Source organism: Schistocerca serialis, chromosome 9 (genome assembly GCF_023864345.2).
Source record: "Schistocerca serialis cubense isolate TAMUIC-IGC-003099 chromosome 9, iqSchSeri2.2, whole genome shotgun sequence".
In the NCBI taxonomy this organism is placed as follows: domain Eukaryota; kingdom Metazoa; phylum Arthropoda; class Insecta; order Orthoptera; family Acrididae; genus Schistocerca; species Schistocerca serialis.
In genome coordinates this window covers 490,497,124-490,516,367 of record NC_064646.1, presented here as the reverse complement: position 1 = coordinate 490,516,367, position 19,244 = coordinate 490,497,124, and the positions used below count along the sequence as shown (strand labels likewise).

The following is a 19,244-nucleotide window of genomic DNA, read 5'->3' as shown; positions in this document are numbered from 1 at the left end:
AATGTGTATTAATATATTGTGGAATAGATTATTATGTATGTACCATTTTGAACGTTTACAATCATAATTACGGATTTATTTGTTTACACATCTAGTTCCGAAGGACCAAATACAGGAGCAAATCTCCAAAATCATGGAATGTGTCAGAACATGAAATTACATCATAAAAGTAATAACAGATAAAAATAAATATTTATGAACCCGAAAAAAGTGAGTCCATAAGATTAAGTAAATGCAATCAAGAATACAATAAGAACCAGCTTGATTTTTCAAGGAACTCCTCGACAGAATAAAAGGAATGACCCATGAGGAAACTCTTCAGTTTCGATTTGAAAGCGCTTGGATTCCTCCTTAAATTTTTGAATTAGGCCAATGTCAAAATGCCCAGACTCGTAAACGGGGGTCGACAAGAGGTTCGTGAACTTGCACCACTTATTGCCCGAACCGTCCGTTTCTGAGGCAAAAATATCATTTTAGAATGGGAAGATTACCCCAAAATATAATACCATACGACATAAGCGAATGAAAATAAGTAGACTAATTTTCGTGTCGAACGGTCACTCACTTCAGATATCATTCGAACAGTAAAAATCCCGAACGTGGGCTATCCACGAAAGCTTACTATCTATCTGAACACCTAGATATTTGAACTGTGAGGTTCACTAATCATATGCTCGTTCTGTGAAATTAAATCGTCAGGTTTTGCTGAATTGTTTGTTAGAAACTGTAAAAACTGAGTCTTACTGTGATTTAGCGTTTATTTTATACAGGCCACGAACTTAGGTCGTGTACTCCACTATTTGAAGCCCAGACAATGTTGCACACAACATCCTTTGCTACCAAGCTAGTGTCGTCAGCAAACAGAAACATTTGAGAGTTACCTTTAATACTAGAGGGCAAATCGTTTATATTATGCTGATTCTTATTGAATTGTTGACTGCATTTACTTAATCTTATTGACTGACCTTTTTTGGGGTTCATAAACATTTATTTTTATCTGTTATTACTTTTATGTTGTAATTTCATGTACTGACACGTTCCATGACCTTGGAGATTTGCTCCTCAATTTGGTCCTACGGAAGTTGACGTATAAATAATTATAAATCGTAGTCCATACTATACCAGATCAAGTTGAGTCCTCCAACATGTATGAGCTTCCACGGCAGTGGTGAGCTGAGGTGTGTTTCAGCAGCTTCAGACTGAGTCCACTCTTCCCACTTTCTGACAGAGACGCTCAGGAAGTATCCTCCGCTGCCTTTCCTGAACCACGACTGCGTGGAGCCCTACAAGATCCCGGACAGCGACGTCGTCGTGGACAAAGGAATTGCAGTCGTCGTCAGCCTGTTCGGCCTTCACTACGACCCGGAGCACTTTCCTGATCCAGAGCGCTACGACCCCGAGAGGTTCTCCGAGGAGCAGAAGGCCAAGAGGCACCCCTACGTGTACCTGCCGTTCCACGACGGGCCTCACATCTGCATAGGTCTGTATTGGCTACTGTTGTTAGTGATACACATTAACATAGGTATACAACTATAGTCAGAAGCCGGAGTAGAGTAGGCAACGAAACGTGGACGAAAAAGTATACTCTACAGTTAAGTGTAGTTTGTTAGGTTGTAAGGTGTCAGGCAATTCCAACACCTTCCATGAAACCCTGACATGATAGCAAATCCGGCAGTGTGTGACATAGCTCCGAATAAATCCTGACATTAAATTAACCAAAGTAATACGATCAACGAGTGAGCAAATGGAATACCACAGACTAACATAAGAATGCCTAAATGCATGTCATACCTTCCCACCGTGAAACAGACGCAGTTCTGAGGAGAGAAACGAGAACAGAAGCTGAGAGCAGAGTCGTGTAAGCTAGGAGGCTTTACGATAAGGGACACCCACATCGCCCGCCGACCGCCAAGACCACCCACCAGCCCATGTTAAAAGATAGAGCCCTCCAGAAGAACAGCATAGATCTTACGATAACACCAAAAGGGCCACACCAGCTGCAGGTTTTAGCGTGAGAATATACGCGTCTCTGTTACGTAGCAAACTGTTGTGTACATAGTTCCGTGTAGTCAGCGTGTACACAGCTTTCCCACTAGAGTGCGGCCCGCTGAGGACAACAGCGCAGGCACAGCGCACATCCGTGTCCGCACTACGAGATGGCGCTGCCTTAGAGACGGACCAAATTCTGCTTCCGCCGATCCACGTATTAATATGTAATGCAGCCAATGAGATTGCTGCTAACGTAGAACCTTTTCTCCTTGCGGATCACACTCGCGCAGTGATACCTGAATGCGCGAGGTATAATAACGAGTGTACAGACCTCAGATTAGCCAGTCTGCATTGGTCAGTACCAGTCTATAGTCAAGTTTCAGTCTGCGCCTAATAAGATTATCATATTCCTATACATAGCCATGAGGATAAATGAATAGACACTTTGTCAAGTATCAGAGATATGTGAGAATAAGATTAACATACCAAGACCAAAGGAACTTCCGATTGTCAATTGAAAATAGCATCCAGAACCAAGTTAAGTAGTTTTTAGGCTTGTTATTATTTTAATAAATGTGTGTGAAAATTAATCAAGTTCTGTTTAAAGTTGGTCACCGTCAATCTGCTACTCTAAGCGTGCAAGTGGCATTTCTATCGTCTGACCTAACGCCAGAAGATAAACACGCCACGATAAGACCACGAGACATATTTCTGACACTCGCATAGAGCGACAAGTCAAATAATCTGATGGTGTGTGTATCGAAGGTCTTACAGTACGCACACCACACAAACATTAAAAACATTGCCCCACCATGAAAAGCATAACGTTTCTCATTGGATAGACAGAATTTTTGTAGGCGGAGCTTAAGGTTAACATTGAGACCCTGATTGGTCAGTTGAAAACACAGCCAGATAGCTTTTCTTAAACCAACTTCAGTAAATTGTAGTAAAGAGAAGTTAGAAAGAGTTGCTTCCGAGACGGCGAGGTGTGTGGAGCTGCGCCGCCCGCCGCCCTCTGACGCTGACTAACTACCGACAAGGTAATGAACACACGCGACGCCGCATAAGAGTCATAAGGCTTCAATCAGAACTGCAGAAGTCTCATCTGTTACATCCCCTTTTTGCGTAATACTAGTGTCGATCGTCAATTACAGCTCATGGTATTCACATTTGCTACTAGAAGTTAAAATCTGAAACGCGATGATTTTTCTGTTATATAATTATTGAGAAGCCACATCAGCCACCGTAATTTACGACAAGTTAAATAAGTAATTGAAGATAATTGAGGGTCACTGTAGACTGTTTTGATAGTTTTCTCTTTTATGAAACTTAAACCTAGATTATAGATGTGATATGGCACAGGTTATCCTTCGATCCATTATAGAACTTGGAAACCCATTCAGAGAATATTCGTTCACATTTTTGTTGAATGCAGTTGGTTTTTATCATCCTGTATTAAAATATTTCCTTTTATCAATAGTGCAATTTATAAACAATGTTTTGTGAGTAGAATAAAAATTCCAGTGGTGAACTTAACTACTTTCTCGACGTTATTTTACCAGCTAACTAAAAGTAGGAAAGCCTTGAACCCCTTCCACTAAATTTAGTTAGTATTAAGATTCTTTTACAGGGAGTGCAGTGGAGCTGACGCTGAAATCATTAAGTATTTGATTATATCATCGCTAGTCTCACTGAACTCTTCTGAACTCTACATATCATGTATGGTCTGGCGTCTCCTTACCAGCAACAGGTCCCAGGTTCAAACTAGTCAATTCCCTAAAAAACAGGCTCAGAGCGTCGTTGCGCGAAAGTGGTAGGGAGACACGACTTAGAACAAACAGACACCACGCAGAATGTTAGAAGGTGTTTCCCTGGATAAAATACACTTTACAATGCGTTACTTTCATTAGCCTACTTGATTGCTACTTACACGGCTGTATACAGGCCCACTTATCATTGTTTGTGATGAGAAGTAAACCACTTCCAACGTTACGACAGAGGATATAATACCGTAATTTTTAAAAGAGATCATACAGGGTGGCGCACAAATGTGTTACCATTTTGTTTCTGAATATAAACTCTGTTGTCAATACAATCTGAAAGGAATATATACTGCAATGATGAGCCGTCCATGGAGATTTGTTCTAACTCAGCACATGCTCAATATGTCCAACATTTCGTTTCCTAACTTCCTTCAAACGAACACGGAAGTTAGTGATTACCCTATGGCACATGTCTTCCGTAATTTCACTGCAAGCTTGAAGAATAAGTCTTTTGAGCTCCATTAAATCACGTGGACGTTTCGGGAAAAATTTTTCCTTCAGGTACCCGCAAAGAAAAAAGTCACAGTGATTGAGGTCTGGACTATTGGGGGGCGAATTTTGTCTGTCATTGAAGCGACCTGGAAACCTGAGTGAAATGATCCGCATCTCGAAATGTTCGTGTAAAAACTCCAACACAGTGTTTGCAGTATGTGTCCTTGCTCCATCTTGCATGAACCACTGCGTGCTGAAGGGCAAGGCAGTAGCAAGAAGCTGTGGAATGAAGCTATTGCGAAGCATGCTCAAATAACGCTCGCTGTTCACAGTTTCTTCAAAGAAAAAGGGTCCAATAAGTCCGTGACTGGAAATTGCTGCCCACGCTGTAATCCACGGAGTATAATGTTGTCGTTCATGAAGCACTTGTGGGTTTTCAGAGGCCCAAAAGCGTACATTTTGTTTGTTAACCACACCGTCTAAATGAAAATGCGCCTCATCTGAAAACCAAACGTTGAGAGTTTCGTCCCTATACTCCGCCCACTGAGCAAACAGTAGTCTCTGCTGCTTGTGTTCTTCAGTGAGCTTCTGTGCACACGTCATCTTGTATGGGTACACATGAAGGTCACTTTCAAGAATGCATTGAACGGAGCTTCTGGATATTCCCAGTTGCACTAGCTGCCTTTCTTCACGATTTCCCGGGACTTCTCTGTACAGCAACTCGTACCGCTTCAATATTCTTCGGCGGCGAACAAACAGGCTTAGGCCGAGGTCGCTTCGCTTCCAATACTGTTCCTTCCTGTACAAATTGATCGCACAACCTGTGGATGGTCTTCTTGCAAGGGACCCATCGTGTGTTAAACTGTTGTCGAAAACAGTCACAACAAGGCCTTTCGTTTCATGAGAAAGTAACACAATTGCCGATCGTTGCTGTGTCGTCAGTCTTCCATTGTCAGCCATTGCTGCTTACTAGTCTTCTAGCGGCAGTATCGTGAATTACACGTCATTTCCTAACTCATTTGTTTTTTCAAGCTCTACTGGTACTGCTCTTGAGTTCCAAGAGGGATATCTGATGTGCGTCGTAAATTGTGAAAGAAACAATTGGTAACACATTTTGTGCGCCACCCTGTAAATTTACATGACTGTGTACTCCAACGATGAGAACTGGCACAGTAATAATATCATTTGTTAGAAATATTTTATGCAACAAGGACGCTGGGAAAAAGATCAGTCACCCCCTCAGAGACGTCGCGCTGTAATACCGTGTAACACCGGACCACGCCTGATGGTGACGTGTTGTTCGTTCTTAAGCTGTTTGAGATGGAAACGTTACAGTTCTGCGACCGATTGTCATTGACAAGGCGTGACATTCACCTCCTGTCTCTATCGGTTAGGATGTTCTCACGACCACTATTCTGAAGCCGTCTTCATATTCTGTGACTGGTACATCATTCATTGTAGACAGGTTCCACCGTCCGCGCTGAGCTACCAACAAATCGTGCAACCGTATACACGGTGTGGTCGCGATCACGTCAAAACACGATAGCTCTTCTCTGTCACTGTGTATCTCTCTGCTTCGATTTACAAGGAACTTCTTGACTGTGAGGTCGTAAAAGGCCAACAATATTTGCGGCATGCGACGCCCCACATATTGTCTACTACGCAACCACAATATTGACGGCTAATGGCAAAAGGGGCGGTACTGAAGGAATCCAATGGTGAGTGCAGCACGAGACGAGTACCTCACAGTGCTAGTGGTGTTCGTACAAAGCAGAGTGATGACAACGATAAAAAAAGCAAACATTGCATTTTATCTGTAATAACAGTTGCCGAAATTGACATTTCGTCACAAAGGAACCTGAGGAAACGCAGAGTGAGAAAGAAGTAGCAGATGAAAGATTAGCGTATATGTAAAATGAATCAGTGAAATGTGTGGTATCGTATATAATCGACTGTGGGGACAATGTACATGAGGAGTACAATGATGACGGTACGTGCTTAAGTGAGAGTGGTGTTGAAACAGGTAGTTCATCAAATGGTTCAAATGGCTCTGAGCACTAAGGGACTTAACATCTGAGGTCACCAATCCCCTAGAACTTAGAACGACTTAAACCTAACTAACCTAAGGACATCACACACATCCATGCCTGAGGCAGGATTCGAACATGCGAGCGTAGCGGTCGCGCGGTTCCAGACTGTAGCGCCTAGAACCGCTCGGCCACTCCGGCCGGCATCAGTGTCCAAGCAGCGAGTACTAAATGTAATCACGTACATGGAAGATCATCCGCTGCATAGAAAAAAAAAGGAGTAGTTTTCGAGTAAGTCAGCAGCAGTATCATCGTGTAGTATGAAAGGAAAACTACCGATATTCAAGCGAGGACAAGATGCACGTCTTACGAAACCCAGTGTTTCCGCTTTTCAGGGATGCTTGATACAGCTTACAGGATGTGTGTGTTAGTAATCTACAACTTTATGGACATCAGACTGCGCGCGTCACTGAGTGTAATGATTTCAAAGGAAGCAGTGAATGGTTGCATAACTTCAAACAGAGCTACAGAATGGAAAGACGTAACATCAAGAAACTTCAAAAAAAGCGTCAATTTGACGATGCACAACAAACTGCGGAATCACCCCAAAAATTTGTTGAAGAGATAAACAAATTTATCCCATTGATCATAAGGAAAGAGTTTTCAACTCTGACGAATTGGGATTTGAAGAGGAAATGCATATGAAAGGAGCCCTGGAAATCAGAGGTACAAGAGAGTTGTATGAAGATCGTTTAACATCAATGCCACAAAGCACTCGCATACAATTATGCTGACTGTTAATCTGGGTGGTAAATTGACTGCAAAGTTATTTATTGTGTTGAGAGAGGTTGGTGGTGCTCTGCCCCTACGATTCATTCTCGTGTACGTGAGCTTGCAAGGGCATTAGGGAATATTTACGTCACAGCAAGCAAGAGTGGGAAAATGGGCGTAAGAGAACTACAACTATGGTATGACCACTGTCTCTGACCAGTAATTGGTCAAAATAACTTGCTTCTGCTTGAATCCTGGTCTGCATATAAAAATCATACTCCTTAAGAGCAAACTATCCTTCCTGAAAAGTGTGTGACATTGCAATTCATACACCTGGCACCACTTGATAAATTCAGCCTCTGGATGTCTGTTTTTTCCGCACCTATAAAGCACATTATCGCATTGTCTGCAGCTGCGCCTTAAAAGATAGCCAGTTTCATGATACACTACAAGCCGTTTCGTATTCCGTTGCATGTCATCACATTCCATCAGTTCTCGTCACCCTGTTACACCAGTACGATTCTATATGCATTCTTTAAGAGTGGACACCTGGCTGAAAGTCCTCCTCGGTTTGTAACTCCCAAGGAGATCGCCTTCGAATCTGATGGTGCGAACCTTTGTGATCACTGTAGCATGTGACTTGATTCCGCGTTCATGGTGCAAGCTAATGATTTGTTTCGAAGATTTCTTAAGTGTCAACTATGTCCATGTTGTGAAGTGTGGTACATATATCCCGTAGAAGGTTGATCTCTGCACCTCCTGGACACTCATTTTCTGTCGCCCTCACGATGCACATGGTGAGTCATTGTCAGCTAATATTTTTCCTGTCATAACTGTTAACACAACAATTTCAAATGACACTTACCGAAGATTGAGCTTGCTACTTTGCACTCAAGAGCTTCCTTGGTTGTGCTCTAATCCAGAAAAGCGGCTCTAACGTACACATCACACCACTACCATTACTTATGTCGTGGGTCGAGGGTCACATGACTGCCAGGTATCCGGCCTACAGCACTCCAAAACGGGCAGTGCGCTGTTTTGTGTGGGCGCCAAACATCTAGTCTGGTGGGATTACATTGTAAAACAGTAACGACCCTTAACACTCGCTAGATGTACTCCCAAATTTACAGTCACATTTGTACATTTTGTTCCGTTAAGAACGACATGTAGTGATCTCTTTGCAACGAATCTCCGAATCTAGCCACTAATATGGTCTGAGTGTTGGTAGGCTCGTGTTATGATCGCTAAACGACACTGCAGAACTGTGACGAATGCCTCTCGGAAGGCAAGGAAAAGGAGATGGTGTGACAAGTAGTCTAACTATATTTCACAAGAAGCATTGGACCAAAGGTATTTGGGGAGACCTTGGAAGACACAAATCTGGATGTGCACATCTGTATTTGAACTACCGTCCTCCCATATGTGAGTACAGTGTCTTACTGCTATGCCACTTGGCACAGTGGGAGGGTAGGAGGACGCCGAAACCCCATCCCACTTGCCCTCGGGGCGCTGCCCAGCAGATTGTGGAGACAATCTGTTGTGGGAAACGACAGGTGTTGTCAGTGGGATCATGACGATCCTACCCTTGCTTCTCACCGGCGAATGATCATCTCACTATAATTTTTGTCGACTACTCAATTTCTGAAGATTAAATTTAGTATTTTAACATTCTCTCCGTCGACCTTCATTTTAGTGTATCTTCACTGAGCTACTGTATTCCATCAAAAGTTTTATCCTCCAGTAACAGCGCTAGAAAGTTCCTGAACTTGCACACAAACCAGACGGCGAAAAAAATCACCGGGAATGTCATCAGAACCTCTTGACGTGCACTGTGGTTAAGAAGTACAGTACAGTGAGAGTTCTTCGTATGGTAATGAATTCCCAAAATCACGGATCATGAACAGTTGTGTAACTCTAATAACTAGTTTTTCCCTGTACCTACTTCCTGATGTCAAGTGTACTTCACTCACATTTAGTCTTCTTAGTTCCGCAATTTTCAGAAACATTAATGTTCTTAAATATTTTACACTTTTCAGAATGTTAAACAAAGGCGAAATGTGCAATCTGAAGTGCTTCACTGTGAAACCCCATGGAATCTTGATCTGCTGTAATAAAGTTTTTGATAATCAGGGTGACACCCTCTTTTCGATTTGCAGGTATGAGACTCGGCTTGCTGCAGACCAAAGTGGGTCTTGCGAACATCCTGTCCAAGTGTTGCGTGCGACCATGAAGAACACAACCAGGCATGTCACCTACAACACCAGAAATGTACTGCTGCTGCCCACAAAGGAAATCGAGCTGCAATTTGTGGAACGATGCTAGGAGATTCACTAGCGCGATAACATGACATAAAGAGGATCTTTAAAGACTGTACATGGCTTAATCGCCTGCCTATTGTGCAGTAGTAACATATGATTGTTTCATTTTGTAATAATAAAGTTATAATACTTAGGAATCTTTTTTTCACACATTTACTTCCTTCCTCGCACTATGGACAGAGTATTGCCAAAATTCACAGTGATAACTACACAGCTCTCATCACAGGAAAGCCCCTCGTTTTATGAACTCTGAACTTTCCGGCTGCTTCCATCATGTCACTCTGGAAACAAAAACCCTGCCGCTCTTACAATTTGCATACCATGTTTTCAACCCATTTATGCGTCTACTGGCAGTTATTTATGGTATGTTATCTATTGGTGTAATTATCTACATAACATTACACTTTGTGGTCATTATTCAATTTAGCATCTGAAGCCATCTGATTTTTATAAATACCTGCTATTCAGTAAAATATGTGTAACATTTACAATAATATTGGTTATAATTAAAGTAATAACCATAAAAGGCATAGTAATAATAATAATAATAATAATAATAATAATAAACCCCGTGGAGGCCCGGGAAAAGAATAGGCCTCCGGTATGTTGTGCCAGTCGTAAAAGGCGACGAAAAGAACAAACCACTAATAGGGCTAACCCCCCTTTTAGTGTGATTAGTTGGTTCAGGACAGAACTAATGAAGCCTCGGACAAGCACTGTCATGGTCGGGGACAACACTTGAACCCTATGCGCATCCACAATGGTAACAACATGGAAAATGATTTAAATCCAAACAGAGATGTTTTGTAGGATATCCTTCCTGCAACCACTCTAGAAGGAAAACAAAGACAGAGGATGAGATGGTCAGATGAAGTTAACCGACGCATCATGTTCTGTTATTACCAAGCAACAAACTTAGGAACCAACACAACTGGATACAGATCACGAGTATACACAACATTTATTACCAGATACCCAGAATTAACATTTTTAACAGAACAATGACTAGTTGATCTGACCCGTGTAATAATCAAAAATAACAGGATACCCCAGAATTAGAAAACATCAAACAACAAGTACAACAAATACTGGAACAAAATAATGTGCAATCAGAAGAAGAAGAAAATACAGTAATGGACTCAAACATCCCAGAACAAACAGACAAAGAACAACACACATCAATTAAACAATTAGAGGAAAACGAAATCTTAAGACAGCCACCAGAACAAGCACAAATACACTCCTGGAAATGGAAAAAAGAACACATTGACACCAGTGTGTCAGACCCACCATACTTGCTCCGGACACTGCGAGGGGGCTGTACAAGCAATGATCACACGCACGGCACAGCGGACACACCAGGAACCGCGGTGCTGGCCGTCGAATGGCGCTAGCTGCGCAGAATTTGTGCACCGCCGCCGTCAGTGTCAGCCAGTTTGCCGTGGCATACGGAGCTCCATCGCAGTCTTTAACACTGGTAGCATGCCGCGACAGCGTGGACGTGAACCGTATGTGCAGTTGACGGACTTTGAGCGAGGGCGTATAGTGGGCATGCGGGAGGCCGGGTGGACGTACCGCCGAATTGCTCAACACGTGGGGCGTGAGGTCTCCACAGTACATCGATGTTGTCGCCAGTGGTCGGCGGAAGGTGCACGTGCCCGTCGACCTGGGACCGGACCGCAGCGACGCACGCATGCACACCAAGACCGTAGGATCCTACGCAGTGCCGTAGGGGACCGCACCGCCACTTCCCAGCAAATTAGGGACACTGTTGCTTCTGGGGTATCGGCGAGGACCATTCGCAACCGTCTCCATGAAGCTGGGCTACGGTCCCGCACACCGTTAGGCCGTCTTCCGCTCACGCCCCAACATCGTGCAGCCCGCCTCCAGTGGTGTCGCGACAGGCGTGAATGGAGGGACGAATGGAGACGTGTCGTCTTCAGCGATGAGAGTCGCTTCTGCCTTGGTGCCAATGATGGTCGTATGCGTGTTTGGCGCCGTGCAGGTGAGCGCCACAATCAGGACTGCATACGACCGAGGCACACAGGGCCAACACCCGGCATCATGGTGTGGGCAGCGATCTCCTACACTGGCCGTACACCACTGGTGATCATCGAGGGGACACTGAATAGTGCACGGTACATCCAAACCGTCATCGAACCCATCGATCTACCATTCCTAGACCGGCAAGGGAACCTGCTGTTCCAACAGGACAATGCACGTCCGCATGTATCCCGTGCCACCCAACGTGCTCTAGAAGGTGTAAGTCAACTACCCTGGCCAGCAAGATCTCCGGATCTGTCCCCCATTGAGCATGTTTGGGACTGGATGAAGCGTCGTCTCACGCGGTCTGCACATCCAGCACGAACGCTGGTCCAACTGAGGCGCCAGGTGGAAATGGCATGGCAAGCCGTTCCACAGGACTACATCCAGCATCTCTACGATCGTCTCCATGGGAGAATAGCAGCCTGCATTGCTGCGAAAGGTGGATATACACTGTACTAGTACCGACATTGTGCATGCTCTGTTGCCTGCGTCTATGTGCCTGTGGTTCTGTCAGTGTGATCATGTGATGTATCTGACCCCAGGAATGTGTCAATAAAGTTTCCCCTTCCTGGGACAATGAATTCATGGTGTTCTTATTTCAATTTCCAGGAGTGTAGAACACAAAGTGACACGCATGTTAGATATAGAAGAAAAATTATAGCTGACATATATAGAATACAAAGACACAAATACAGACATTAGATCATTCTTGCATAGACCACCAAATAACCCACAAGTCTAAACAACAATAATAACTATCAACACAATCATACACAACAAAATAATTGAAAATACAACTATGGAAGAGTTGCAACTAGTGGTTTATATAGGAGCACTCACAACACTAAATATACACAATAGGCAGAGATCAGAACCAACCAACACACAGAAGAAACTCACAAAACTAGCATGGTAACACAGACTACAGATCAGAATAGAGAAACTGAGAAAAGACATCGGACAGCTAACACAATTTATAAGAAATGAAATATCAGACAAAAAACGAAAAAGGCTAGGTAAAATTTCACAACAAGAAGCAATAGAGTTATTAGATGAAAAGAAGCAGAAATTACAAGCATTGGCCAAACGACTTAGAAGATACAAAACAAGTGAAAATAGAAGGAAACAAAACCAAACATTCAACACAAACGAAAGATGTTTTACCAGAGAATAGATAACAAACACATTAAAATAGACAATCCACCAAACATTACACACATAGAAAACTTCTGGAGCAACATATAGTCAAACCCAGTGCAACATAACACACATGCAAGGTAGATACAAGCAGAAACAGACACATACAAGATGATACCACAAATGCCTGAAGTGATAATTTTGGAACATGAAGTCACCCGAGCAATTAATTCTACGCACAATTGGAAGGCCTCTAGAAAAGATAAAATAGCAAATTTCTGGCTAAAGAAGTTCACCTCAACACATTCACATCAAACTAAATTATTTAACAGTTACATTACAGACCCATACACATTCTCTGATACACTTACACAAGGAATAACTAATCTGAAACCTAAAGATCAAGCAGACACAGCAAACCCAGCAAAATATCTCCCCATAAAATGACTTCCAACAATATACAAAATATTAACTGCAGTCATTACACAGAAATTAATGACACATACAATACAGAACAAAATTATAAATGAAGAACAAAAAGGCTGCTGCAAAGGAGCATGAGGATGTAAAGAGCAACTGATAATAGATGCAGAGGTGACATATCAATCTAAAACTAAAGAAAGGTCGCTACACTACGCATACATTGAATACCAAAACGCTTTTGATAGTGTACCCCACTCATGGTTACTACAGATATTGGAAATATACAAAGTAGATACTAAATTGATACAGTTGATAAAAATAGTAATGAAAAATTGGAAAACCACACTTAATATCCCAACAAATTCAAATATCATCACATCACAGCCAATACAGATTAAGTGTGGAATATATCAAGGAGACTCATTAAGTCCTTTCTGGTTCTGCCTTGCCCTGAACCCACTATCCAACATGCTAAATAATACATATAATGGATGTAATATTACTGGAACATACCAACACAAAATCACATATTTTCTATGCATGGATGATCTAAAACTACTGGCAGCAACAAATCAACAACTCAACCAATTACTAAAGATAACAGAAGTATTCAGTAATGATGTAAATATGGCTTTTGGAACAGACAAATGTAAGAAAAATAGCATAGTCAAGGGAAAACACACTAAACAAGAAGGTTACATATTGGATAACCACAGCGACTGCATAGAAGCGATGGAAAAACAGATGCCTATAAATATCTAGGATACAAACAAAAATATTAGTAGATAATACAAATATTAAAGAAGAACTAAAAGCAAAATATAGGCAAAGACTAACAAAAAAATTGAAAACAGAATTGACAGCAAGAAACAAGACAAAAGCTATAAATACTTATGCTATACCAATATTGACCTACTCATTTGGAGTAGTGAAATGGAGTAACACAGACCTAGAAGCACTCAATACACTTAGACGATCACAATGCCACAAATATAGAATACATCACATACATTCAGCAACAGAAAGAGTCACATTAAGCAGAAAGGAAGGAGGAAGGGGATTTATCGACATAAAAACCCTACATTATGGACAGGTAGACAATTTAAGAAAATTCTTTATAGAACGAGCAGAAACTAGCAAAATACACAAAGCAATCACTTATATAAATTCATCGGCTACACCACTGCAATTTCATAACCACTTCTACAACCCTTTGGATCATATAACATCAACAGATACGAAGAAAGTAAATTGGAAAAAGAAAACACTACATGGCAAGCGCCCGTATGATCTAACACAGCCACACATCGATCAAGACGCATCCAACACAGGGCCAAGAAAAGGCAATATATACAGTGAGACGGAAGCATTCATGATTGCAATATAGGATGAAACAATAAACACCAGATATTACAGCAAGCATATTATTAAAGATCCCAATACCACGACAGATAAATGCAGACTTTACAAACAACAAATAGCAACAGTAGATTTCATCACAAGCGGATGTACAATACTGACAAAGACAGAATACACCAGAAGGCATGACAATGGAGCAAAAATAATACATCAACAACTTGCCATACAACATAAACTAATAAAACAACACGTTCCCACATACAAGTATGCACCACAAAATGTACTGGAGAATGATGAATACAAATTATACTGGAACAGAACCATTATAACAGGTAAAACAACACCACATAACAAACCTGACATCAAACTCACCAATAAAAAGAAGAAATTAACACAACTAATCGAAATATCCATACCCAATACAACAAATATACAGAAGAAAACAGGAGAAAAAATTGAAAAATGCATCCAACTGGCTGAGGAAGTCAAGGACATGTGGCATCAGGATAAAGTTGACATTATACCAATTATACTATCAACTACAGGAGTCATACCACACAATATCCACCAGTACATCAACGCAATACAGCTACATCCAAACGTATATATACAACTACAAATGTCTGTAATTATTGATACATGTTCAGTTACCCGAAAGTTCCTAAATGCAATGTAACATATACCATACAGTTAAGAGGAAGTCACGCTTGATCAAGGTCTGCATCACTTTCCATTTTTAACCAGACATAACGTCTGAGAAAGGAAAGATAATAATAATAATAATAATAATAATAATATTGAGGGTTTTGCCATGCCAGTGCAAGACAGTGTGGTAAGTATACATAACAATTGGAAACATATTATTCAAGTGTAAATGTATGAAATATGTAGTAAAAATGAGTAATCGGGCTCATAGAAGTATATGCAGTGGCAGGCTGACCTGCTTAACAACTTACCACGTTTGGATGATAAACTGCCGGCCACTGAAACTGTAAAGTCAGTTTTGACGGGAAATACCTAAATTTTTATTTTATGAATGTACACTTTAGTAGGAAGAGTATATGATTAAATTTGTAGGGTATATACAGCGCAAAACGTGGCACCGACCTTACGTAGCTGTTTATGACCAAACAATCTGCAACAAACTGTATGACGTAACACGTGCACTCCAATAGTCAGAGTAGTCAGTCCTTTAACACTGCATCATAACTGCAGCCAATATTTAATACGGCCAGTGATTGCACATCTGATTACTTTTTATCTTCCCTCATCTTTTATGACAGTGAGAGGAACCTGTTATTTTCTGCAGCCTTGGAGCTCTTTCTAGCAGGCCCATGCAACACGATATGTTACTTAAAAGGACTAGGAGATGTCATAAACGTGCTCATGGCTGAAAGCTGTCTTCCTGAGCAGGAGAAGATGCAGAATTCACTATGTCCCATCTCAGCACTGCAGGAAATGTAGGGCAGCCTATCTGTCACAAGACTCTATTGTGTGAGACACTACGAATCCTTTTGGAAAGGACAACATATGAATCTACCTGTAGGCATCAGAGCGGGGGAAACGTAAGACTGGCCATTGACCAGTGATCGTGCCATGAAAGAATGTTCGCTTAAAATGTTAGTAAAGGGCACTCTGTTTGGCTCACAATAGTTATTTCTGTAGAAGGCACGCTTTCCCGCACGTGTCTACATATAAGTTCCTCAAATGGCCATGGTTCGAAAGCTATCGTGGAGTGGTAGAGATTTTATGGCTTCCTACTCACGTCAGACCACTACTGGTTAACCATGAGAAAGGGTCCGTGAGAGTAGGAGTTCAGCTTATTTAGATAATTATTATTGTTCTGAATTCGCAAGGTCTATTCCAATTGGCCAGTGAGGTTCCTACGCTGGCAGAAGCAGCGCAGTTTCAGAGAGCTGCCAGAAGCCGCTCGCTGGCAGGATGGGTAAATCCTTGCTACCACATGGTCGAAGAGAGGGCACTATTGCTGCTTAGGGATCTCGCAGATGGATGTCTCCATGTTAGAACTGAGCACATAAGTCGACCAGGACTCATAATTTCCAGCCAATACCGCCTCCGTCTTTCACATTAATACCGTATAGGAGTGGTAAGAGAAGGTAATGAGATCACAGAATCGAGGGGCAACCAAGACTTGTCAACTGAGGCTTTTTGGTACAATTTTGCCGTGAACAGCCAACTAGTTACTTCCACTACGCTTCTTTGTAATTCTTCTGGAGTCTGTACTTAATTTTTTCGGTTCTTTCTTTAACCTCCAATCATTCCCTCAGTCATTGGCCGTATCTGCAATAGAGTTTCATGTTATATTTTCACATGTCCATCCGCCTGTGTCAAGGCTATACTCCATAATTGCATTCTTTTGTCCACCTATTAAATGGTTACGTTCTTTTAAAATGGCTCTGAGCACTATGGGACTTAACTTCTATGGTCATCAGTCCCCTAGAACTTAGAACTACTCAAACCTAACTAACCTAAGGACATCACACAACACCCAGTGTTATGTTCTTACCTCAGTGGCTGATTCATTTGTTCGTTGCTTTATGGTAATAGTTTCTTTCGTAGTTTATATGAACCTGTAGTACATATATCCATGTGTGACGCAGTACCCATATTTTCGTCCTTACTGGTCCACCCTGAGTAGTCTTTCTGCAATACGATGTTTCTGCTACGTGATACAGTTTTTCTTAAATTTTCATAATCTTATGGGGAACTCCCCTTCCCTGTAAGTCATCAGGAATCAGATTTAGGGGAGAATCGTGCAGTATCAGCCGGCTTAAATTTTTTGACTTTACTGTGCTACTGTGGTAGTTAATCGAAATACTGAAGACATGTTCTATGAATTAAACAATGTATTTATTTTTATTTTTTATTTATGTCACTTACTAAACTGAAAGAGCTAAATTACTAGGCTGGTAGAAAGGTTGTTGCAGTGTCAATATCGGTTGTTAATGACTGATTGCACTGATAATTTTTGAATAATAGTAGAACCCGTAAGCATGGGTACTTATTGTTACTATTTCAACTCAATTCACCAATGTTTAGCTCTCTTGCGCCCTGCTGAAACCTACAGCTCTTTGGAAGCTTGTAGATTCTGGCTTCCCGGGAGAGAGACTGGATGTGTCGAAATGAGATGATACTGGTTTATAGCAACCTTGTTCGGTCTGCTATCTTCTAAGATAACTCATAGGGTCAGTATTGCATCGCGTGTTCCAACATTTCTATGGAATCTAAACCGATCTTCCCCGAGGTCGGCTTCTACCGGTTTTTCCATTCGTTTGTAAGGAATTCGTGTTAGTATTTTGCAACCAGACTTGTTAAACTGATAGTTCGGTAATTTTCACACCCGTCAACACCTGCTTTCTTTGGGATTGGAATTATTATATCTAACCATACAGTAGATCTGCATGCCCTCGGGAAAAATTACGGCTGTAGTTTCCCCTTGCTTTAATCCGTTCGCAGTACCACAAAAGCAAGGTCGTTTTGGTTAGTGTTACAAGGCCAGATCAGTCAATCATCCAGACTGTTGCCCCTGCAACTACTGAAAAGGCTGCTGCCCCTCTTCAGGAACCACACGTTTGTCTGGCCTCTCAACAGATACCCCTCCGTTGTGGTTGCACCTACGGTACGGCTATCTGTATCGCTGAGGCACGAAAGCCGCCCCACCAACGGCAATGTAAATGGTTCAGAGGGTGGTATCAAGTAGATAAGATTTGAGTTTTACCGCACCTCCACGTTTTTCACAAGACCTCTGCCCAAAAACTGCAAGACAAGCAGAAAATACACACATGTCTGTGGATACAGTTTCCATCCAAGTTTGTAACTCAAGTTACAGGCGTTCAATAAGGACACCTTTTGTGACAATACAGATGTCAATGTGATAGTCAAATTTTTGACACGGTCGACATTAGAGACTGCTCCATTATCCTTCCTTGGGACTCTTTCTTATTAAGTTGCAGTGGAGGCAGAAATGCACTATCTCTGACATAAGCTCATGTGCACATACGTCAGGTGACGGTGGGGGCAACCTAGGAAGAGGAAAGTCACAATAGGAATTTCGTCCAAACCAACAGTGAGGCAGTTCAGCAATAAGATAATCACTAGCGTCTGTGAGAAACTATGGTGGAGACCCTCCTGTTGTGGAACGAAGTATCCACTACCTTGCTGTATTGCTCGCACTATCCATTGCTGCAGCATGTTCATGTGCACGAAACAGCCAGAAGTATCTCCGCAAAGAAAAAATGGTCCGTAAATGTTTGAAGAGGACAGAGAACGGAAGATGTTAACTTTAGATAAATCACGAATGTGTTATGTGTCTGAAACAAAGCTCGTCAAGGCGATTTACTCTTCCGGACGGATGAAACTTGGCGACGTTACCGCAAACCCATTTCTAAGGAAAACCGTCTTCTTCCATTAGCCTATGCAGGCCACACGCAGCACCTTCTCTGCTTGCGATCTGATTTCTTCGCACCACATAAGCGGCCGGTCTCTACCAACCATAGATTGTTTCGTCTGTAGTACCTTTTACGTGAAATTGTTTTATGTGATACTTCGTTCGCAGTAGTCTCTGAACAGTCACAACTGACTAACATGTAGCGAATTTAAGGACACAAAAGAGACGCATCGCTACATTATAAGGAATATGACTGGATTGAGGGTTTTTTGATACAGAGGACCAAGCATATTGTTTCGGGTGGAGCATTGCCAGCAGATGTAGAAATAACTTCAGGTGTGCCCCGAGGAAGTGTTTGGGGCCACTGCTGTTCATGTTGTAAATTAATGAACTTGTAGACAATATTGATAATAACCTCTGACTTTTCGCAGATGATGCAGTTATCTACAATGAAGTATTATGTGAAAGAAGCTGCATAAATGTTGAGTCTGATCTTGAGTGCAAAGATTGG

The 19,244-nt window shown here is 41.9% G+C and overlaps 2 protein-coding genes across 2 annotated transcripts in view; both read left to right on the top strand.

Annotated features, from left to right (window-relative positions):
- LOC126418523 (uncharacterized) overlaps nt 1-19,244 on the top strand; it is a 202,846-nt gene that overhangs the window by 98,352 nt on the left and 85,250 nt on the right. The gene's annotated exons all lie outside the window — the stretch shown is intronic.
- Nucleotides 1,150-9,272, top strand: LOC126419731 (cytochrome P450 6k1-like). Its single transcript, XM_050086910.1, has 3 exons — nt 1,150-1,168; nt 1,229-1,480; nt 9,199-9,272. The coding sequence occupies exons 1-3, from the start codon at nt 1,150-1,152 to the stop codon at nt 9,270-9,272; spliced, it is 345 nt and encodes a 114-aa protein (XP_049942867.1).